General features: G+C 42.6%; 1 protein-coding gene across 1 annotated transcript in view; it reads left to right on the top strand.

Annotated features, from left to right (window-relative positions):
• Positions 1-24,693, top strand: part of TRAPPC10 (trafficking protein particle complex subunit 10) — a 66,929-nt gene that overhangs the window by 32,045 nt on the left and 10,191 nt on the right. The window contains exons 8-20 of the mRNA XM_084873585.1: positions 2,340-2,486; positions 3,079-3,193; positions 4,055-4,131; positions 5,348-5,439; positions 7,460-7,600; positions 8,162-8,274; positions 10,952-11,466; positions 12,237-12,378; positions 14,057-14,215; positions 14,959-15,194; positions 19,775-19,875; positions 23,117-23,243; positions 24,252-24,422. Coding sequence (XP_084729711.1) covers positions 2,340-2,486; positions 3,079-3,193; positions 4,055-4,131; positions 5,348-5,439; positions 7,460-7,600; positions 8,162-8,274; positions 10,952-11,466; positions 12,237-12,378; positions 14,057-14,215; positions 14,959-15,194; positions 19,775-19,875; positions 23,117-23,243; positions 24,252-24,422 — 2,136 coding nt within the window. The remainder of the gene's footprint in view (positions 1-2,339; positions 2,487-3,078; positions 3,194-4,054; positions 4,132-5,347; positions 5,440-7,459; positions 7,601-8,161; positions 8,275-10,951; positions 11,467-12,236; positions 12,379-14,056; positions 14,216-14,958; positions 15,195-19,774; positions 19,876-23,116; positions 23,244-24,251; positions 24,423-24,693) is intronic.

Genomic DNA, 24,693 nt, shown 5'->3' on the forward strand with positions numbered 1-24,693 from the left:
CTGTAACCTTTTCACAAAGTGGCCTACTGTTGCCACCACAGCGTTTGACTCTCGCTTCTTCCTTCGCACACACACATGCCACATAGGGGTGGGTGCAGCCTGGTCTCGGAGACGGGCCAGCCCCTGGCTGCTGGTACAGTTGTTCACCTCTCAGAGCTCCCTGCTGTGACTCCTGGGCTTCCTCAGACCCCTCCAAGTTACAAGACACTTAGAGCACTGTGTAGAGCCCTCCAGGGTCCATGCCCTTCATCCTCCCTGGCAAATACCTGTGTATGCCTGAGGAACTGTGTCCACAGGATGGGTACCCGTGTGGTGGTATCTTGTGGAACCAGGAGGCCCTGTGAGGTGAGGCCAACCCATTCGGAGCCCGCCCTGGTTTGACTGGGCAGGGAGGAGCATGCTCTGTCCCAGAGCTGGGTCCTGTGACCAGCTCTTCTGTGCATCCTTTGGGTGTGGTCCATTGTCTGGGCGAGAAAGTCATACCACTTTTGAATGTACCTTCTGATCACGTGATTTTTTTTCTATGCTGATTTTTCTTTTCAAAGGCTCTAAGACAGGGGTCTTCAAACTACAGCCCGCGGGCCACATGCGGCCCTCAGAGGAGTCTGATCCGGCCCGCCAGGTTTTTTGGGCAGTGAGCACAGCCGAGGTGTTACAGTAGGAATTAGTAGTTCATATAGTCTGGCCCTCCAGCTCTCTGAGGGACCGTGATCTGGCCCCCCACTTTAAAAAGTTTGAGGACCCCTGCTCTAAGAGGTTTATCTCATTTTTTTTAGAGACTAGAAAAAGTAGTTTTGTTATGTACGTTTAATGGCCCTCTCTACTTCCGTCTTTTATTTGTGCTCAGGGTATGCTGAAGGAGCCCTTATGTAAGTCAGTTTCATCAGCATTGTGCAGCCCTTCCCTCTTCAGCTGACAGATAATTACTTTCTAGATTCCCTTTTTTTCAAACCTCACCCGAGGATATGTTTTTTTCCATTGACTTTAGAGAGACTGGAAGGGGGAGAGAGAGAGAAACATTGGTTGGTTGTCTCCCATACATGCCCCAACTGAGGATCGAACCCACAACCTAGGTATGTTCTCTGACTGGGAATTGAACCTGCAACCTTTTGGTGTGTGAGATGATGATCCAACCCATGGAGCCACCCAGTCAGCTAGGTCCTATTTTGAATGGTACCAATGACCATCTCACTAGAATTGGGGTGCCAATTGTGAGATACCCCATAATTTAGTGCCTCCAAGAAAGCAGTCACTGTGTCAAGATCCCATTAATTGTGAGACACTTTACAGTTTCAGAGATGCTAAAACATGAAAAAAGTACCTTTTTTAGAGTTGATCATATACAGTAAATATTTTTGCATAATATCACATTTGTTTTATTTTTTAATGGAACAGCTCAACTATATACAGAAGTAGAGAGGATAATGTAATGAACTTATAGATAGATACCTATCACTAGCTGCAACAGTCCCCAACCAGAACGTGGTCAATTTTTAAATTCTAGTTTTATTTTTTTAATATATCTTCATTGATTTTTAGAGAGAGGAAGGGAGAGAGGTAGAAAGATAGAAACATCCACGAGAAAAACATGGATTGCTGCCTCCTTCACGCCACCTACTGGGGATTGAGCCAGCAACCCAGGCATGTTCCATGACTGGGAATCAAACCGTGACCTCTTGGTTCGCGGGTCAGTGTTCAACCACTGAGCCACGCTAGCTGGGCGGGTCCAATTTTTATGTCATCTAAGTCCCTGTCTGCTTTCTCCTGAGTTATTTTTTCAGCAAGTTCTAGATATCATGTCTTATTTGTGTGTGAATATTTTAGTGTATATTTAATCAATAGGAGGTTTTTAGAAACATGATCACCTAAAAAAATTAACAGTAATTCCTAAATATCATCTAATATTTACTTAATATTTAGATTTCTAGTATTGAATATGACCTTTTAAAATATGACCCAGTGGTCATCTGAGATCTTAGCTTCCTTTTTTTGTAATATGTGCTCTTCGAACCCAGACATGACCAGGCCTTCTTATAGGATTCTTTTCTTCATAAGCTTTAAAAATCTATGAGTGAAAGGTATATTCCTGCCAAATCACTCATCAGCAACTGAAATATAGAACCAAATCATGTATTTGGACATAGATCACTTCTTTCTCTTCAGACGTGAACTGATATATTGTAATTATTGTTATTGTCTTCTTTTTCTTTCCTGTAGTTTGGCAGGTGACAGATTGGGTAGCTGCCTAAAGGGGCAGACTAGAACATGTGGGTTTGCGTGCTTTCCCTGAGTACCCTCCTCATGTGCCCTCTTCACGTGCCCACTCTTGTACCCCCCAGGTCTCCGTCCCGCCTGGCGCGCTGGACTGCTGGGTGTTTCTGAGCTGTCTGGAAGTGCTGCAGAGGATAGAAGGCTGCTGTGACCGGGCGCAGATAGACTCGAACATTGCCCACACTGTGGGTTTATGGAGCTATGCCACCGAAAAGGTAACTGCCCCTGAATGCAGACGTGGCCATTGTCTGTGAGCTGTGCCTCTCGGGTGGATGGACTAGCTGTTTGAAGAAGTGTTCACTCAGTCACTACATGTGTTCTAATTACTTTAGGGCGTGTTTGGATTAAATGGTTTCTACTCTTTGTTCAACCCAGATTAAACACTTGTTATGCTTGTGCTGAAGGTGTGGTTCTCTGCCAGCAATTTCGGGGGCAGGGGGTTTACAAAAAAGGATGAAGAGTGAAACATGAGAAATGCAGCGTGGTCCCGTGTGTGCAGCACGAGGGCCTGCTGGAGTGGGTCACAGGGATGCAGATTGAGCGGGAGGCCTTGAAAACGTGGGAGAGCGTAAGCAGGTGCATGGCATAAGCTGAGAATTACCAACTTCAGAGCTACTGTTACTGTGTTGAAGGTAGGAGTGTGAAATGATCCCAATAAGTATATCTTTATATCCAGATAAGAATCATTTAGAGGAAAGCTGAATCTTTTCTAAAATTTAGTTGGATTTTAATTTTTATATTTAAATTTATAAATTCTCTGCTGACTCTTGTGGCAAACTAATTGAAATTGTGGGTTTATCTCAACAGCTAAAATCCTTGGGCTACCTGTGTGGACTTGTGTCAGAAAAAGGACCTAACTCAGAAGACCTCAATAGGACAGTTGATCTCTTGGCAGGTTTGGGAGCTGAGCGACCTGAAACAGGTACTTTCTGAGATGCACTTGTGCACGTAGCACAGTGGAAAATAATACAATGTAGGTTGTAACTCGGCACATGTAACTCAAATTCTAACAGTATAATTACCATTTGGGAAATTGCACTCATTAATAGCTGACCAGATTTATGTAGGATATTTTACCTTTTAATAACATAAAGAAATGTTAGAACTTGTTTAAGAAATTGTTGGAAGATTTCTCAAAACTGTGTGTGAGCTTCTCCCAGGCTTACATGAGCTGATTATGACTTTACAACCCATGTGACATTTAAATGCACCAATTTCCCTGGGAATTACTAAATGATCTAGTATTCTAACAATACGGCCAGACAAATGCTTTTATAGCCAGTAAGTTACTCCTAGGTAATAAAAGCACTTCGAAAGGAGCGTTACTAGTTCCTGTGGGTACAAGTATAGTGATGAGTATGATTTAGCACAACAGGGACAAACTTGTAATAGTTCGTCCCTATTATCCAAGAACTGAAAGGACTCCTACTAAATTGAATACATTTACAAGGGAAAATGTATAATATTGCACTGTCTTACCCAGAGACCACCTCAAATCATTTGGCAGTAGGTAATTCATTGGAGGATTTGTAATATGTACTTTAAAAAATTCTAATCTCAAAGATTTTTTTTTTTAATAAGTATATGAAGGGTTTAGACTGTTTCATGCATTTATTAATTGGACAAGATTGTAGATAATTATGTAGTTTTGGTTTGCACGGCTATGTGTGTAGTTTACAAGTGTTAGGTGAAGTCATCTGCCTGTGGCAGGTGAGGGGCAATATAAACTCATATGTCCCGAAATAACGAAGATGAATAAGGACTCATTTCTTTTTTGTTTAAGCCAACACAGCTCAGAGTCCTTATAAGAAACTCAAAGAAGCATTGTCATCAGTAGAAGCTTTTGAAAAACACTACTTAGTAAGTATTTTATATCTTGTTTCCTGTCTACCTGTGGCAGAAAACCCAGCTCTGGAAGACTTGCTGCTCTGTGACCTTGTGAATTGGGAATGAGCTGGAATTTGGGACTTCCTTCTTGTTGGCCTTTTCAGTTTCTTTGGTGCCCTAGGGAATTGTGGGTAAAACCTGGAATAGTTATTGTTCATGGGGCCATACTCAGGCATAAACTTATCTTCGGATATTTATAAGTTTGTTTAAAATGGCATTGCTAATTCAGTAGAATAGAATTTGTAAAAGAGGATAGTGAATGGTTTTCCATGGACAGAGGAATAATTTGGATTTGAACAGAGCTGTTGTGCTTGTTTTTAAAGGATTTAAATTTGGAACCTTACAAAGCAGTATAAGTAGAAGCTGGGTGAGTCAACTGCGTACCTGAGTCATGGTTAACTCAGGAGTATTAGATGGTGGCTTCTAGTAGTTTGTCCCTGTTACTCAAAGAGTGAAAAGAACTCTAGAAATGTTACCATATATAGAAAGTACTTCGGCAAGCTAAATATTATATGCCTGCTGAGTTTGTATTTCTTTTATTATACTGCTTAATTTTATGTACAAGTTAATGATCTTGTATAAATCACATTATATGCCTTAGCTTCGTGGTTAGCAGACTGCAGCTCACGAGCCACAATCAGCTTTTTGGCCCCTTGAGTGTGGCTCTTCCACAAAATACCACGGCCTGGGCAAGTCTATTTTGAAGAAGTGGCAGTAGAATAATTTAAAAATATTTGGCTCTCAAAAGAAATTTCAATCGTTGTACTGTTGATATTTGGCTCTGTTGACTAATGAGTTTGCTGACCACTGTCCTAGCTGGTTTGGCTCAGTGGATAGAGCAGGTCGGCAAGCAGACTGAAGGGTCCAGGTTCAGTTCCAATCAAGGGCACATGCCTTAGTTGCTAGTTCCATCCCCAATAGGGGGTGTGTAAGAGACAGCTAATCAGTGATTCTCATCATTGATGTTTCTATCCCTCCCTCTCCCTTCTTCTCTGAAATCAATAAAAATATATTTTTAAAAATAATAAATCACATTATATAAAAACTCAATACAAAAGTAGATGCAAAATAAAAATAATGTTAGTATTATTTAATAACTCTTTTGCTTCAGCTTGGGGTAAATAAATGTAGGATGTGTCTAGTATTAAAGTTGAAGTACAACATTATGTGGTGTTTTATTTTCCCACAGGATCTGTCCCACGCTACCATTGAAATGTATACAAGTATTGGGAGGATTCGATCTGCTAAGTTTGTTGGAAAGGATCTGGCAGAATTTTACATGTAATTGATTTTCTTTGAATTTCACACCTGTAGTAAGAAGAGATTTGTTATGTATGTAGTTAATGTGAAGTGTACACATATTTATAGAATGAAAGATTAAAATCTGTTAACCAATCATCATTTTTTTCAATTTCTTCTGAAAACCAAACGGAGAGGTTTTCAGCTTGTTATTCTTAATAGCTGATAACTGATCTTTGCATTCCTTTTATTAAATGAATATAATGATCTTATGTAGTATATGTAACATTGTATATATGTAAGTATTATATGTAAGATATAGTATTATAATTACATTTATTCAGTTAAAGCATTATGAGGAGATACTTAAGATTGTACATCCAGTGTTTACTAAGTTGGGGTGTAGATTCTTAAATATTTTGTTCTATAGCATTTTCTCTAGTTTATGTCAAATGCCTCCTAGGAGTTTGAAAGCCTGGAGGCCAGTGATGTAAAGTAACTGCATGTATTCTGTCGGGAGAGAGGATGGCCATGACTGAGGGATGTGTACACATGCAGGGAGCATTCCGTCTTGTCCAGCTTTAGACTCAGATTTCACAGGAAAACGCAAGACAGCGTATTTCTCACGTGTTTGCTAAAACTGGCCTGCCACAAGGAAGAAATCCTGGCTGGCAGTGTCATTGCTATTTGAAAGCACTGGAAAGAAATATACATTGTATAAGGAAAAATATATTTACGTTTTCTCAAAAGAAATGTGTGTTTGAAATGAAATCTCGAAATCTGTAGTATTTTCATTAGGTGAAACAGTTTTTTTCAACTGATTGGAGTGGCTGCAGAAGGGATTCATAGGCCATCTAAGTGAACTTAAGTTTTCTAGCTTTGCTTAGAGCAGCTAGCCAGTCACACCACTGATTAGCAACAGTCAGGGCTGACTTGGCACTCTCGAGCCTCCATCTAGTGCATTGCAGGAGTAAGCTATTGTGGAGCAAAGGAGCCGTGTCTGCAAATGCTGTGAGTGGTGCCCACCTGGACATTAGTCTGCTCTGAGGCTGGGAGCTACAGTGGCTAATTGGGTCCTGGCTTCACCTTGGCCACATACTAGCTGGGTGACCACTGGCCTCCATCTCTGGGGGCTGAATGATGGTCTGTAGACTTCCAACTCTAGAATGTAAGAATCTTTAGCTAGAGATAGTAACTGAAGAAGTATTGAAAGTTTGGACCTCTTTAAAAAGGGGTGGAATGGGAGAGGACCATAAAAGTGTAGAAAAACAAACACATACTTTGATAGGTTTACATTTTATTTGATTTGAGAATTTGAGAATGTCATTGTTTCAAGAATAGGGCAGTAAAAACGAGGTGTCTTCCAAGGATGCCTATTTAGCCTTAGCCTTTTGTCCCATGAGTTTGGTGGTCCCAGCCCTTTGGTGAGGGCCAGGGGACCCATGTTGTCTTGGAGGCTTTAGCAAGCTCTTGCTAATTGTGCTTTCAATTTTGTTTTATTTGGAACATCTTGAAGGTTTAAATTGGAAAGATCCTCTCTTGAGTGATAGAGTTGCTATTAAATTCTTCATAATTCTCTGTAAATCTTAGAAACCTGCTCAGTGCTATTTGCCCAAGCTCCCCTTTTGGTTGGGCCATATAGAATGCTTCTATATTTCCTATCTTCAGTAAGTAGGTGGCACCAAGCCCTGGTTTTGTAGCTTCCTTCCTAACTAGCTGTGTACCTTCACCTCCTGTTACCTTTGGTATTCTTATATGTCAGCTTGAGATAGTGAACAGTGCCCTCACTTTCTTCTCCTATAAAAGTTCTTTGACTAGTGTATGATGCTGAGCAAATGGTGTGGGATCATTGTCGCCAGGAGCCCATTTTCGGGCCCAGGGGTGTATTCCTGATCCTGTGCTCTTCCTCAGACCAGGGCACGTCTCAGAGAAGCACTGTCTAAGATGGTACAAAGGTCATTGTGGAGGGCTGGAAAGGGCGGAGAGCAAGTCATGAAAATTATGTCTAAGTTTGTTGATTATCATGAACCATAATGAAAGCTTCTATTTGTTGATTTGCAAGGAAGAAAAAGTCTCCACAGAAGGCAGAAACCTATCTTCAAGGAGCATTGAAGAATTACCTGGCTGAGGGCTGGGCACTGCCTATTACACACACAAGGAAGCAGCTGGCCGAATGCCAAAAACACCTTGGACAGACTGAGAAGTATCCTTTAAGTGTAGCATTTCCATGAAATAGGAAAATTTGTTTTTGTTCAAACTGCAACAATGTCTACAATTGAATGTTTAATAAACACCTAATAATTAGAGAGAAAAAGCCAACCTGTACATAGGTACCATGTTCAATGTAAGTTAAATGCCTAGTCCTCACATTTTATCTCTTTCTGAGTTCCTAATACTTTTTTAAAAAAAATACGTTTTTATTGATTTTTAGAAAGAGAAGAAGGGAGAGGGATAGAATGATAGAAACTTTGATGAGAAACATTGATTGGCTGCCTCTTGCACACCCCCTACTGGGGATTGAGCCAGCAACCCAGGTATGTGCCCTGACTGGGAACTAAACCTGTGACCTTTTGGTTTATGAGTCTGCTCAACCACTGAGCTGAGCTGAGTTCCTAATAATTAAAAAAAAAAAAAAAGGGGGTGGGTGGGGGGAATGAATACCTGTTAAACTGCACTTTGAAAGCTCTGGGGCCCGGAGAAGCCGTCTGCGTGCAGCGCCCTTGGTATAAGGTCCTCTGTGCAGGCCCTTGACTCTCCGTCCCAGCTACCTTCAGACCAGTAGCCTTTTAGCCAGCGATCATCACTTAACTGAAGAGGAACGGAAATACTTCTGCCAAGAGATACTCAACTTTGCCAGTGAACAGACAGATAGCCCAGGTAAGGCTAACAGCTTTTTATAGTGAACATTTTCAACTATTACAGAGATGTAAAAAGAGTATACAATGTATAATGTATACTAACCACCTGGATTCAACAACTAGTAATACGTTGCTGTGTAGCAAACATGTATCTATATATTACTTTTTACTTTTTTCTTTTTTGCTAAACTTCAAAGCAGCCTGAGACCAAGTATAACACTTCACCCTGAAACAGTGTAGCATGCTCAAATTGGCAGGGTTCTAATTTCCTGGTATTCAGTAGCTCAAATTCAATTCTCCTCATTGTTTTTATACATTATTTTTAGTAGAGTCTAATCAGGGATCATATATTACATTTGATTGTTGTATCTGAATTCTCCTTTAACTTAGAAGTTTTTCCCATCTTTTTTCAAGACACTGATCGAAATTTTTTAATATCTCAGCTATTTTGAGATAGGTTTTACATACCATAAAATTTACTGTTTTGCAGTGTACAATTCAACACCTTTTAGCATACCAGTATTCATAGATATGTGCGCATCACCACAATCTGCTTTCTGTCTCTGGATACTATTCTGGATATTTCATGTGAATGGAATCATATTCAATATAATATGTGTTTTTTTGTGACGGGCTTTTTTTCATTCAGCATAATGTTTTCAAGATTCATCCATGTTGTAATGTTTCATTATTTCATTCTTTTTTTATGGCTAATAATATTCCATTGGATGGGTGGCCCACATTGTGTGTATTCCTTTATCGGTTGTGTGTAAGACACTGACTTTTAGACATCGAGCCAGACATAATGGACTGTCCCACCTTCTGGAATTTGTTCAGTGTTTCCTCATGAGTATGTCCAACAGAATGTTGTTACAAAAGGCTAAGATTCAAGCTAAACTTTTTGGCAAATGTATTTTATAACTGATCTTGTATGGTAGGATTAAATTTATTGTAACACTTAGCTCCTGGGGTTTTGTTTATCAAGAAGAGTACTTATTTAAAATAGTACTGTCTTTCTTTTTTCTTTTTTCTTTTTTTTTTTTTAATCCTCACCCAAAGAGATTGTTCCCATTTATTTTTAGAGAGAGTGAAAGGGAGAGAGGTGGAGAAAGGGAGAAACATTGATGCAAGAGAGACCCATTGACTGGTTGCTTTTCACACTGACCAGGGCCGCAGATTGAATCTGCAATTGAAGAACATGCCCTTAACTGGAAATGGAACCCACGACCCTTTGATCTGTGGGCCGGCACCAACCACTGTGCCAAACGGCCAGGGCTGAAATAGTACTGTCGTGGTCAGCTCTGGTGGCCATCACAAAATGCCATGGACTGGATGTTTAAGTAGCAGGTGTTTATTGTCTCACAGCTCTGGAGGTTGGAATCTGAGACCAAGATACCGCCAGGATTTGTTGCTTATGAGGCCTCTCCTCCTGACTTATCCTTACATGGCAAGGAGAGAGGGTGCTAGGGGCTTCAACTTTAGACTGTGAGGAGAGCACCGTTCAGTCCATGGCAGTTACTAACTACTTGAAAGCCAGTATTTCATAGGTTTTGGTTTCAGGTCCATATGATCATTGACTGCTGGCTTGTTTTACTCACATTGAGCTGTTTGGATGGGTTTCTCAGGAGCAACATGGCCTTGACTAGTTGGTTTGTTCTGTAATGTGCCCAAACTAGCTATTGGTAGAGCCTTATGCTACGTCTGCTGTATGTGACATATATGTGAGACTATGCAGTTATGTCTTTCCTGCCAACATTCTTGGGTATCTCTGTGTGAATAGGCTATTCCATAATCATCCGCTTTTTGTGTGTGTGTGTGTGTGTTTGATTTTATAGCACCACCATCAGCAAGTTCTTTTGTTGATTAGTGTTTAATAAATACCACTGCTCAGTCCGGCAGCCCTGTGGATTTTCTAGAGTAACCAGGTGCTTGTAGAAAGGAGGTCAAGAAAGCAGTGGGTTCCTCTTGGTTAGTGACTGTGGGCTGGGGTTGCACTGCCCCCTGCAGTTCAGGAGGCGGGGCTCCTCGCTCAGTGGGCTGACATCATAGGCCAGCAAACGCCTGGGTTTGTTTCCTGATACACAGGGATGGTGGACATCTTCATTTGGGAATTTTGCTATGGAGGTGGAAAGTGGTGGAATTTCTTGAAACAGCTCTGGGAATTAATTGGACCATTTAAAAAACGTTGTTTTGGCCCTGGCCAGTGTGCTCAGTTGACTGAGCATCATCCCATGCACCAAAAGGGAGGTGCCTCGACTCCTGGTCAGGGCACATGCCCAGGTTCCAGGCTTGATCCCTTAGTAGGGAACGTGCCAGCAGCAGCTGATCAATGTTTCTCACATCAGTGTTTCCCTCTCCCTCCCCGTTCCCCTTCTTCTCCCATTCAAAATGTTTTGAAATTTAGGAGTTGACCTGTATTTCTCTTTGGTTTATCAAAACAGAACTTAGAAACCATAATTCTTCAGGTTCTTTGATTTCCAGGCATTTGATAAGTTATGTTTTTGACAATGTAATTATTCAGTGTGTGAAGATGGTTATGAGGTTGGGTAGTTTTAAACTGTCTCATTTGAACTCACTACTTCTTGCTTCTCATGTTGAGATACTCCAGTTGGCCCAGTGGTAAACAAGGTCCTGCTGCCTCTGCATCTTCTAGAAGTGTGACTTGGGAAGCAAAATATGCTGCTCTGTATTTGCAGGTCACAAAGTCGTCCTCCCTATGCATTCTTTTGCACACCTGAGAGATCTCCGTTTCACTCCCTCCAATGCTGTGGTACACGTGGGTGGTGTTTTATCCGTGGAGATAACTGTTTGCAGTCAGATGCCCGTCCCTGTCCACATGGACCAGATCGCCATCAGCGTCCACTTCAGCATAGAGAAAAACAGTTACCGGAAGACTGCTGAGTGGCTTACCAAGCACAAGACGTCCAATGGGGTTATTAACTTTCCAGTGGAGACCTCGCCTTTCCCTGCGTCCCAAAACAGTTTACCAGCTCTGGAGTTGTTTGAGATGTTTGAGAGGAGCCCCTCAGATAACTCCTTGAACACCACAGGGATTATATGCAAAAATGTCCACATGCTCCTGAGACGGCAGGAAAGCAGCACTGCTCTGGACACGCCCTCAGGGGTCGCTCTGGATGATGGGGCCCCTGTGCTGAAGTGCTGCAGTGTGACTCTAGAACCAGGGCCCAATACCATAACCTTCAGGACACAGGTATGTGTTGAGTTGGGGAGGTAACTTCATAGGTGGTCAGCAGGGGGCGCTGGCCTGCAAGAATTATCTGAAGTGTGGTGGGAATCAAGTGGAGGCCTCTGTTCTTTTAACCTTGATAATGTTTTTTCCTTAAAGAAAAATAGGCTGACAGTTAAAATAATTTTTATACTTATACAGTTTTAAGGCATTTGATAACTTTTGAATGAAGTGCTTAACATAGTTGTGTTCTCACTGGACTTAGATTTTTTGCCTTTGTTTTAAAATATACCCTCATTTGTTAAAATGAGATTTCAAAGAAGGTAGCATCCTTGATGTTAAAGTTTATTTTCCTTTTGTGACTCATGGCTGTCAAAGCAGTTGCTTCTGATTCACTGACAGTCTTTCTCCAATGCAGTGTGTCCTGTAATTCCTACTAATTAGGGATGTGGCCTCTGGGGAGGACAGCTATTTGTCACGTGTTTTAGTCTTGTCTGAGAGCAGGTTTTACATCTCATGCGCTCAGAAAAGAATGCCACAGATAAAGTTTATTAAATTGAAAATTCATTATTAGAAGTCAAGTTTAAATCCCAGTTACTCAGAAAGATGTCAATAGAACTTTTTAGTGCCTTTTGCAAAACAGCCTGCCTGTAGACACATGAGCAGAGAGCAGTAAGATAAAGAGGGTAAAAGAACAACCAATTCATGGATAATGGTACTTCCACCTCCTGTTCTTCGGGTGCTTGCAGCTGGGAAAGGGGTGATGACTTTCCAAATGCTTGATTTGACCCTAGGCCAAGGAGCCTGGAACGTACACACTGCGGCAGCTGTGTGCCGCGGCGGGCCCGGTGTGCTTCGTGCTTCCGCACCTCTACCCGCTGGCGCAGTACGACGTGTACTCCCAGGAGCCGCAGCTGCACGTGGAGCCGCTGGCCGGTGAGTGGCTGCACAAAGCGGGAGTGTGGGGTCAGGTTTGCACTTCTCTCCTTTTCGAAGGAGCCTGTGAAAGCAGAGCTTTCTGCACCAGCGGACTTGCAGCACGTTGTAGCTGGGTTCCTCTGTCAGAGATGTTTGGGGTAGCACCAAGGGAATCTTGCCTGGCTATGACTTCTGCTCATCGAATATTTGCATTCTGTAAATGCTAACTTTCATGTTTAATAAGCAGGGTATATCCAAACGTTAAAAAAAAAAAAATAAGAGAAAAATGAGCTATCAGTTAATGTCTACTATAGAGAACTTAATAAGTAAATTTCTTGCTTAGCGTTTCATTACAAAGGCTAAATGCCAGATTTAGTTACATTTCATACTCTGATCAAAAGTATTTTCCTTTGAAAGTGTTGATTAAACTTGATCTCCTAGCATAGTATTTGAGAAAGTCAAAGCTGCTGTCCTCTTTGTTAAGTTCTAAAATTAGAAAGAATTGGTGTAAACAAATGATTTAAAACCACACATGAATTAAAACAGTAAAACAGAATGTCTTAGTTGTTTAGCTGGAACAATGTATTTATTGGCTTGTTTCCTCCATTTGAAAAAACCCACAAAGAAAGCTTTTTTTTTTTAATTGAATCTCCCCATACTTTCTGTTTGTGCTTTTAAACTTCTCCATGGCCATCAGGAAAGGCCCTCAGATGCTGAACACAGCAGTCCCTCAAATGATTCTATAGTCAGAGAACCTTTTGTGAAAAAGGCTAAGCTTTGTTGCTGCAGAGCCCGGAATGTGCCCGGTGAGACCAGCCAGCTGTGCTCAGGCCTCCTGCTGCGGCCCCTCACTCCTCTTGCCCATGCCTTCCCACCCCTCTCTCTTGTCTGTCTCTTTCTCTTCCATGTTTCTTATCTCTTGCCATCTTCCTTGCACCTTCCCTGGAGTGGGATTCTCAAAAACCTTAGCTCATCTTTATGTTAAGAGAAACCAATAGCCATGCCTTTAACTAAGTTGTTTTTAAGTCCAAGATCTTACAGGCCTAATCTGAAACAGCCAGAGAAAATTCTGAATAGCAATAGCAATGCAATTTCATCAGTCTGTTCTTTAAAAAAAAAAAAATATATATATATATATATATATATATATATATATATATATATATATATATATTGATTTGAGAGAGAGAAATGTCAGTTTGTTGTTCTACTTATTAAGCACTCATTGGTTGATTCTTATATGTACTGTGACCAGAAATCAAATCTTGCTGCTTTACTCAACTGAACTAACAGACTAGGTCTCATGAATCTGTTCTTTAGTGTCATTATCTGGTTGTCTCTTACTAACTTATTGGCAGTAAAATTTGAGTCCCTCATTCTTGGTTGCCACTGTGATCCCTAACTTTAAGCCATCGTGATGATTAGACCCCTCAGGCTCAAAGCTTCTCTTATTCTCAGCAAGGGCCCTTCAGCCCTGCAGTCTGTGTAATTGAGATTAAAAGTGAGAGTGGAGGGATGGAAACAGTGAATTTGAGGAGTATCTGAAGTGAACAAATCTTTTCTAGTAAAAAAAAACAGTGCTTTTTTTTGTTGTTTTGTTTTTATTTATTTTTTAAGTGTATTTTAGCCTTATACTAGTTCCTCCATTGCTATTTTTGGTTGAGAGTGATGCTAAATGCAGTCTTTTTCCTTTTAGATAGCCTTTTAGCTGGTATTCCTCAGAAGGTCAAGTTCACTGTCACTACTGGCCATTACACAGTAAAAAATGGGGACAGCCTCCAACTCAGCAATGTGGAAGCCATGCTCATCCTGTGCCAGGCAGAGAACAAAGCCGTGATCTATTCTAACACGAGAGGTAAGGGGTGGTCACCCAGCAAAGGTGGACTCTCAGCATTGTTTGCCGTGCATCATGAGGATGTGAGGAGCTGCCATCCTTTCATCCTGCTCGGTCTACAGCTCTTCCCTGGCAGCTTCCTGCCTGTGGGTGGGCGGGGACCCTGCCCCTGGGTGGGGTGTCACATATCGGGAGGATAAACAGAGCCGTGCACGTGCTCACTGCCAGGGGGAGCTGACCCTGCTAGGACTTCGGATGCAGCATGGGCCCGTGCTTGATAGTGACACCCGTGGGCCTCCAGCCTCCTAGAACCCTCCCTGCCTTCCTCACCAAAAAGCAGAAGTAAACGGGCCTTTTTAGGCAGAGGCCAGAGGCCTAAAACAGCCTGTCACCCGTCCTCAGCTGTGAGTTATGGAGGGAAGGACGCTGCTCCCTCTCTGGAGGGAGCTGGTCTGGCAGTGTGACCGAGTGGGAGCACGTTATGCAGGGACACACTCAATGCTCTTCTGTATTCAGACTGAGCACAATGACAGCTCTGTGGCCTGGGACCTGCTGGCTTTCATGCAGTGTGACTGTCTTAGGGGGCTTTGCTCCTGATTTCCCTGGCTCTTCAGGCCCACCTTGATCCTGTCTGTGCTTTTATGTGTATAGGAGCAGTGGGAGTTGGGCTGGAACTTCACTGCTGGGCCCATCACCTGCCAGAAGGAAAAGGAACAAGGAAACAGAAGGAATGTGTTTGAAGTGACTTTTTCTATCTTTCCTAGAAAAGGCTTCTGATGCATCCCTCCGGGTTCAGTCGTCTGACAAGGTCACAAGCATCAGTCTGCCTGCAGCGCCTGCATACCACATGATCGAATTTGAACTTGAAGTTCTGTCTTTACCTTCAGCTCCAGCAGCTGGAGGGGAGGGGGAGAGCACCATGCTGGGGATGTCAGAGGCCCAGAGGAAGCCTAAGGACACACAGAAAGCCGGCCACTGCATGGCTACCACGGACCATAAAGTAAGGAGGGATGACTCCAGTTCCTGATGCCACGCACTTTTGTGTGTTTAGCACTTTTATCTGTGAATCACCCCTTCTTTGATAATGGGTACATCTTGGAAAGACAAACAGTTCTAACTTTCCTATCCCAACTCAAGAGGGAAGGACAGTTTATTATGAAAGATGGTGTTTGCTTAGGGGTGTCACATCAAACTTAGCAAGGAAAAAACTCTGCTTTGGTGCTGGTACTTATTGAAAGTAATTTGAGTGATCCTTGACTTTGGTCCCAGATCCACAGTCCATCAGCTCACAGAATGTGTGGCTAGCATTGTATTGATTCCAGGTGGGTCTGTGTTTTGTGACACCGATATCGGTTCTGAGGGCTTCTGACCAGCTCAGGTATAGAAATGTATTCTTCTGGCTGCATGAATAAAATCAAGACCCATCTGTATGCTGCCTGTAGTAGACTCACTTTAGATATAAGGATATACACAGACTGAAAGTGAAGGATGGAAAAGAATATTCCATGCAAATAGATATCAAAAGAAAGCTGAAGTAGCTCTACTGATTTTAGACAAAATATACTTTAAAAAGTATATTTTTAAATAAAAAGACTGTAATAAGAGACAAAGATGGGCATTACATAACAATAAAAGAGATCAATTCAAGGAGGAAATATAACATTTATAAACCCAAAATAGGAATACCTAAATATATAAAGCAAATATTAACAGACCTAAAGGGAGAAATAGATAGCAATTCAATAATAGTAGGGGACTTACAACCTCACTTACATTAATAGATAGATCATCCAAATAGAAAATCAGTAAGGAAATGTTGCTCTTAAACACATTAGAGCAGATCAACTTAACATGTGTATGCAGAACATTCCATTCAAACGCAAAAGTATACATGTTCTCCAGTGCATACAGAACATTTTCAAGGTAGATCATGTTAGATCACAAGCCTTACTACATTTAAGAGTATTGAAATCATATCAGGCATCTTCTTCACCAAATTGGTATGAAACTAGAAATTACATGAAGAAAACTGGAAAATTCACAAATGTGTGGAGATTAAACAACTTGCCATTGAACAGCCAATGTTTCAAAGAATAAACCAAAAAAATACCTTGAGACAAATGAAAATGGAAATGTAACATACCAAAATTAATGGGCTGCAACATAAGCAGTTCTAAGAGGGAAGTTAATAGTGATAATTACTTATCTCAAGAACCAAGAAAGTTGCAAATAAACAACCCACCTTTATACCTGAAGGAACTAGAAAAAGAACAGACACGGGTCTGGTGCGGCCAGGCCCGGAGCAGCGGCGGCCAGGCTGGGAGCGGCCAGGCCCGGAGCAGCCGGGTCTGGTGCGGCCAGGCCTGGAGCAGCGGCTGCCAGGCTGGGAGCGGCCAGGCCCGGAGCAGCCGGGTCTGGTGCGGCCAGGCCAGGAGCAGCGGCTGCCAGGCTGGGAGCGGCCAGGCCCGGAGCAGCAGCTGCCAGGCTGGGAGTGGCCAGGCCCGGAGCAGCCGGGTCTGGTGCGGCCAGGCCCGGAGCAGCGACTGCCAGGCTGGGAGCGGCCAGGCCCGGAGCAGCCGGGTCTTGTGCGGCCAGGCCCGGAGCAGCAGCTGCCAGGCTGGGAGCGGCCAGGCCCGGAGCAGCCGGGTCTGGTGCGGCCAGGCCAGGAGCAGCGGCTGCCAGGCTGGGAGTGGCCAGGCCCGGAGCAGCCGGGTCTGGTGCGGCTAGGCCAGGAGCAATGGCTGCCAGGCTGGGAGCAGCCAGGCCCGGAGCAGCGGCTGTCAGGCTGGGAGCGGCCAGGCCCGGAGCGGCCGGGACCGGAGCAACCGGTCCCAGAGCAGCCGGGTCGGGTGCGGCCAGGCCTGTAGCAGCAACAGCCAAGTCCAGAGCAACTAGGTCGGGAGCGGCAGTGACCAGACCCGGAGCAGCTGGTTGTGGAACGAACCAGAGCAACAGAGGCCAGGCCCGGAGCAGCCAGGCCCGAAACAGCTCGCTCCTCGCCTGTACCTGCCCACGGCTGCCTCTCAGACATGGCTGGAAACTTTTGCGGGAACTTGAGGGTCTGCTGAATCAAGTGATGAAGGCTTAGATCTGGATGTGTTGAGTTAGTATAGCGCTGGGGTGTTGATCTGTAAGTGCCTTGGGTGGGGCCTGGATGAGGCTGGTTGACCTATTTGGAAATGTCTTTTGTGTGAAGTGTATCAATGGGCATGTGGAGGTATTATTGATATGAGATAATGCTAAGTAACAGATTTACTATCTGAAAAGGGATTTACTATCGGGGAAAGGGAGGGAGGAAGAGACTGAACATAAACTGTGCACCTATGGATGAGGACAATGGGGGATGGGGAGGGGGCGGAGGGTGGGGTGGGAACCTGGTGGAGGGGGGAAGAAATGAGGAACCTTTGTAATAATATGAACAATAAAGATTGATTTGAAAAAAAAAAAAAAAAAGAACAGACAGCCCAAAGTTAGTATAAGGAAGGAAATAAAAATTAGAGCTAAAATAAAAGAGAGAGACTAAAAAAAAAATCCACTAAAATTGAGTTCTTTTTTAAAAAGATAAAATTGACAAAAATTTAGCTAGATTCACCAAGAGAAAAAGAGAGGACTAATAAAACCAGAAATTAAAGAGAAAATGTTACAGCTGATACCATGGAAATACAAAGGATTCTATGATGAACAATATGCCAATAAATTGGACAACCTAGAAAAAATGGATAAATTTGTAGAAATATACAACCTTTCAAGACTGAATCATATGAAATAGAAAATATAGTGAGGAGATTGAATGAGTGATGAAAAACCATCCAATGAAAGTTGAGGATAAGATGTCTTCACCTAGTGAATTCTACCAAACATTCAAAGAAGAATTAATGCCAATCCTTCTCAAACTCTTTCAAAAAGTAGAAGAGGAAACGCAAACTCATTTTACGAGTCCAGCATTACCCTGATAGATACCAAAATCAGAAAAGATGCCATAGGAAAGAAAACTACAGGCTAATATTCCTGATGAAGGTAGGTGCAAAACTCCTCAACAAAATGTTAACAAACCAGATTCAACAACCATATAGGATCATAAATCCCTCTATGAGCAAGGGGGATTTATTCCAAGGATGCAAGGTGGGTTCAAATCTGCAAACCAGAGCAGGCCCATACATCACCAAAATGGACAAAATTATGTTATCATCTCAATAGATGCAGAAGAAGCATTTGACAAAAATTAGCATCCATTTATGATAAAAACTCTCAACAAAGTGGGTATTGAAGGAGCATACCTCAACATAATAAAGACCATGACAATCCCACAGCTAATGTCATACTCAGCAGTGAAAAGCTGGAGATTTTTTCTCTAAGATCAAGAACAAGACAAGGATGCCCACTTTCACCACTCTTTTTGAACACAGTATTGGATGTCTAAGTCGGAGCAGTTAGTCAAGATAAGGAAATCAAAGGCATACAGATTGGAAAGGGAGAAAAGAAACTATTTTCAGATGACATGATCTTATATATAGAAAATCCTAAAGACTTGATAAAAAAAAACTGTTAGAACCACTTATGGATGAATGGATAAAGAAGTGATAACATACGCTCAGGAGGTATTATTCGGCCATGAAAGGAAGTAAGTCCTGCTATTTGCAGCAATACACGTGGATCTCAGTGGTATTATGCTAAATGAAATAAATTAGATAGAGAAAAGGAAATACTGTATCTTCTCTTGCAAATGTGGAATCAAAAATATTCAAAAATACCTTGCAGATACAGAGAACAGTTTGGTGGTAGGTGGTGGGAGCAGTGGTTGAACTGTTTTTTGTTTTAGTTGAACTGTTTTTAGTTAAATGACAAGTTTTAAAAAGTATATGCACAAAAGGCTAATAAATACAGTCATTTCAAAGAGAGGCATAGAATATCAGACCAGTCAGCACCTAAAGAATAATGTTTTAATTTTTCAGTCTCTGAAATGTTTTTCCTCACCCGATACAGAGTTCAGGAGACAAAGGTGATGTTTATTTCAATTAAGAGCATATAGTCTTATATGCTGAATGAGTGAGTTTCCATATTCAATATATTTGTTTGTTAAGTGGGGGAAATAAGTTGAAGCTTGAGGCCTGGTTTCTGCCCTTACAGTAATTAATAGCTTTGTCCACACTGCGCCTTCAAATTGATTGGTTTTCAGCTATGCATTCAGTGTCATGTGGGTTAAGTGTTTGAACAATTCACTTAGTTTTGTAATATCATCTGGACATAAGTGATTAAAAGCACTTTGTCCTAACCTCCTCATGGCCACATGTGGAGGATAGTGAGGTGGGACTTGTGTGCTTGCTGCGGCTTCTCTTCCACAGCTATTGAAATCGTTTTGATGACTCCTGGACGTTCTGCCAGTCCTGTGACCATTTTTATGAATGTAGCTTTGTGTCTCTCCTATGTTTGTGTATATGTTTAATGGGGTTTTCCTTCCGAATAAGGAATTGTAAAGCCATCAAGTATGTAGGAAATTGGCAGCCCCCATAGATTTGGATGGATGGTAGTGGTGCTGTGCCATTGGTTTGTAATCTGAACGGGTGTCCCTCTGTTTCCCAGGTGTCCATCGAGTGCCCGTGGTCCATCTACTCCACTGTCATCGCACTGACGTTCAGTGTGCCCTTCAGGACCACACATGCTGTGCTGTCATCCGGGACACGGTGAGTCCCTGCTTCTGTCCCAGGCTCTTTGACACAGAGACCCTGCTGTTGAGAGCTTGCCTTGTTTTGTTACATGACCGTAATGCTGTTGTCCACTACAGTACCCAATCTATACTGAGATCTTCCCAGCTGTCTCAGTAGTGGTCTGCACAGCTGGTTTGTGGGAGAGGGCATCCAACCAAGTGCCCATGATATTATCAGATCCTTTTTATCTGTCCTTGCCTTGTTCTTCAAGCACATGACCTATTGACGAACATGAGCCACTTGTCCTCTGGAAGGTCCACATTCTGCGTTTGCCTGGTCACATCCTCATGGGTTTGTTAAACTTGTTCCCCCAGAACCTCTAGCTAATTCTAGAGCAGGCCTTTTCAGCCTCAATGCTGCTGATGCTGTGTGGCGATTACCCTTGCTCTGGGCACTGTCCTGCGCACTGTAGGGTGTTAGCTGCTCACCGCTTTATGCCAACGTTACTCCCCATCCTACACACCCATAGTGTGACAACCAAAAAACGTCTCCAGACATTTCCCGATGATCCCTGGCTGGAGTGTGTGGGGGAATTGCTGCCTGTTGAGAACCACTGCGCTTGAGGCTTGATCAGATTCACAGTCAGTTCTTGGAAAAGCGGGAATCTTTGAGATGTGTCCTGTACTTCATATGTCATTGCATCACAGTCCCCAGTCAGTGATGATGCTCACATGACCACTGGGCTTAGGTGAGCCTGGCCTCCATTGTAATATCCCCTTCTGCTTCAGCCATGGCTTATTTGGGTAATTTGGAAACAAAAATGTCAGAATCATATTTATTTATTTATTTGAGAACTTTTAAGATTTATTTTTAAGCAAAATAGTGAAATACTTAGAGCTCACCTGTGAGGTAGTGAGGTTTTTTTTTTAATTAAATTTATTGGGGTGACATTGGTCAACATGAAGATATAGGTTTCAGAACCATATTTAGAGTGGAATATTATTTAAAGGGAAAAATAGCTATTCGAATGACAGTGAGGGAACTGTGGATAATAATGATTAAAAACATCAATAGTTTTGGCACTTGTGCGAACATTGCGCTCCGAGTGTATGGTCCTCGGCCTGCAGCCTTTAGCGCCTGCCACACCATGCATACCCCAGCCCTGGGGCCTGAGGGCAGGTGCTGTCCGGAGGCTGCACACCAGCCCCAGTGTACTCTTAGTGTGTCAATTCACAGAGAAACATGAATGGATGGCAACAGAAAATGGAATTGGAACAGTGGGAATCATCCGTTTTGCATAGGAAGCTTTGGGAAATGTCCTTAAGTAGGGACAACATTGAACAAACCAGATGAGTTTGGTGCTTTGGAAAACGTGAAAGCTGCTAGTGAACTCTATTCTCCTCTATTAGAAGTAACTGAGATTAATGAAGCTCTTGGAGAAAATCCAGGACTTGTCAACAAATCCTATCTAATAAAAGAATAATATGCAAATTAACTGTCACTTCATGATAAAGATGGCAGCGCCCACAGCCAAAAGGAGGGAATATGCAAAGTTGTTGCAAAGTTGGTGACATTGGCCAGAGGCAGTTAGGGGCAATCAGGCCAGGAGGGGAGGGCAGTTGAGGATGATCAGGCTGGTGGTAGGGGTAGTAGGGAGCAGGCAGGCTGGCGGGGGGGGGGGGGGAAGGGGCATTTTGGGGCAAGCAGGCCGGTGGGGGCGACAGTTGGGCATGAGCAAGCCAGTGGGGGGTGGGGGAATAGTTATGAGCAATTAAACCAGCAAGGAGCAATAGGGGGTAAGCAGGCCAGCAGGGGGGGCAATTGGGGGCAAGCAGCCTGGCAGTGGGGTGTAGTTGGGGGTGATCAGGCCATCGGGGGGGGGGGGGCAGTTGGGGGCGAGCAAGCTGGCAGGGGGGCAATTGGGAGTGATCAGGCTGGTGGGTGGAGGGGAGTTGGGGTCAATCAGGCCAGCAAGGGGGGCCAGTTGGGGGTGAGAAGGCCGGTGGGGGTGGCAGTTGGGGGTGAGCAGGCTGGCAGGCAGAGTCGTTAGGAGCCAGTGGTCTTGGATTGCTAGAGACCGGCAGTTGGACATTCCCCGAGGGCTCCCAGATTAGAGAGGGTGCAGGCCAGGCTGATGGACCCCCGCCCCCTGCACAAATGTCATGCACCAGGCCACTAGTCTTATCATGAAGATGGTTGGGTGATCAAGATGACACTGAGTAACCCTTCAGAACTAGAGAACTAATGAGGGAAGAAGCATATGAGAAATATATAAATTTATTAAGGATGAAAAAAAATACACCCTAAATAAAGTAGCATGAAACAACTTTATCTAACATAGTTGTCTTAAATTAGTGGTAGAAGATAGCAACTTTTAGTAATACCATGAAAAAATAAACCACAGCAATGCTATTGGACGAAAATACCTCTAGTTTTTTAATGATTGCAGATAAAGACATTATGTATCTTTTCCCAGCACCCTATGATTTTTAGGCCAGGCTACAGTTATAATATTCATAATTCCTAAAGTTATCTGTGTTAAAACCTAGTTATAAAAATTTTGTATTTTGAGGATAACATTATTGTAAGCCCTTATATAATATTGTAACTAACTTACATTAGTCTCTAGATTTGGGTCAAAATACTTAATGATTGGAAATAACTAGCAGTAGGGAAAAGTTTTTATTAGTTATTACAGTTTCAGATGACGCACAATACTATCTTAATTTTGCAGTATACTGAGGTTGCTGGTGCTGTTTTACACAGTGAAGTAGCAGCCTTTCAGGAAACAAAGTTCAATAATAAAACATTCAACTTCTTCATTTAAAAAAACAAAACAAGTTTTAGCAGAATTTGAGTTTCTTTAAGAACTGTCTTTTCAAAACTCCTCTTTACCTGTAACAGAAGCTAAAGTGAGCCCTGTATTTAGTTTCTCAGAGAGTAATCATTACTTGTGATCACTACTTTCCGGCCTAACTCATTTAGATCCATTGCATGTTTAGGGAGCTCAGTTATAATTGTGTAGTAATACTGTGTCCGAATCAGAATGTTCTTTCATCCTTTTTTTTTTTCTTCTTAGAAATAGTTCACTTAGGAAGATTTATATTTTCTGACCCTTTTACATGTAAAATCAAAAGTAGGAATGTAACAACTAGGTCTTATTTATTTCCCTGTGTCACTTTTTTGATTCCCCAGAGAGGGTCTTGTTAACAAAGCCAAAGTATGTTTCATAAAGTTCTTAAATGTCAAAGCTGTATTTTTTGTTTTTCTGCTTTAGGAAATATATTCAAGTTTGTGTCCAGAATCTGTCGGAACTTGACTTTCGCCTGTCAGATAGTGATCTTGTAGACACTGGGGATAGTACTGACCTGCAGCTACTGCCATTGAACACGAAATCCCAGCAGGTAACCATCTTCTAGAATTGAGCATGAACTGGTCAGAACACAGGAGAACAGGGTGTACTGACCGAGCAACCCACAGGCGTTGGTGGACATGGCCAGTCACACAGAGAATGGCGTGCTGGTGGTCAGTAAGCAGCACGTGCACTGAGACTGCTGGGAACCACCACTTTGTACCGCAGCGTGCATGTCCACCCCCCTCTGTGGGCTGAGTGGTACATGAAGGGATTAGATTCTCATTAGAAGAATTAAATCTTACATTGTCCTACCCTACGTACAGATTTATGTAACTACAAGCTTATTCTTAGTCTCATGTGGACAGGGAATGGTGGCTGTTCCATTCTGCCTGTCATTCAATGCCTGCCTGCACTGCCGGAAGAAACCAGAGGTGTTGGTGTAAAGGGGTCATATCCATGTTCACACTGCCAGGCTGAATCTGGCCTTGCTTTTCATGTTCACTTGTCACATGCATTTCAGACAGTAAGTGTTTGAAAGAGCAAAGCTTCTTAATGATTGCCTAATCTTTAGCATTTTCAAAGGATTTTCCCCAACTAACATCTATCCAATTCTGTGGCTGTGCTATAGGTATGGACTTTTTGTGGGAGGTGATGCTAGTTCCTCATTTAACTAAATGTTAAATACAAAGTAATTGGCATAGATGGATATTTCCTTTTTCATTGGTTGATGCATTTCCCACTTTGGAAATGTATGGGATACTATATACTAATAAACATTTAATTTCGTATGCTATGAAACTTATGAAATCTTAAAAAATTAAAGTATTTTTACCAGCTTTGTGCATCCTGCTCTGAGTGCAAGGGCAGGCAGGAGCAGGAGCAGTGGTGCGGGTACATACAGGACTTAGCACAACACACTCTAGATGTGACTAGCAGAGCCCTGTGGGATCCCTGCTTTGGCTCACCCGCATTCCCATGGCAGGAAGTGGCTTTCTGTGTGTGCGCATTGTTGGCGGAGTGTGGCTTTCTCTGTGCAGTGACACGGCCTCTCTTGCAGCACATCTGCAGCCAGCAGTCGGTGTTCTTTGTCTGGGAGCTGACGTGGACACGAGAGCCTCCCCCTCCACTGTGCGGCCGGTTCTCCATGGAATTCCGCCCAGCTTCTGAAGAACGGCTGTCAATCTCCTTAAAGCCCTATACTTATGAATTTCAAGTGGAGAACTTTTTTGTATGTATTATGTTACTTTTTTGGTGAGATGTGGGGTGGGATAATGAAAAGTCATGTATTCTTTATAATCTAGAAAAATTAGACAAGATCTTTCAATATAATGAAGCAACAGATGAAAGAAAATAGTTAATGCTTAGGGTAGTTAATCACTGACTGACTGTATTTGATCCCAGGTCTTTTTCAGGTGACATGATACACGTGCACTATTGCAGGCGGCTCTAAAGTGAGTGTTTATAAGCATAAAGACCAAAAACTTACTGCTACTCGCTTC

The sequence above is a fragment of the Pipistrellus hanaki genome (genome assembly GCF_964339955.1).
Source record: "Pipistrellus hanaki genome assembly, chromosome: 2".
In the NCBI taxonomy this organism is placed as follows: domain Eukaryota; kingdom Metazoa; phylum Chordata; class Mammalia; order Chiroptera; family Vespertilionidae; genus Pipistrellus; species Pipistrellus hanaki.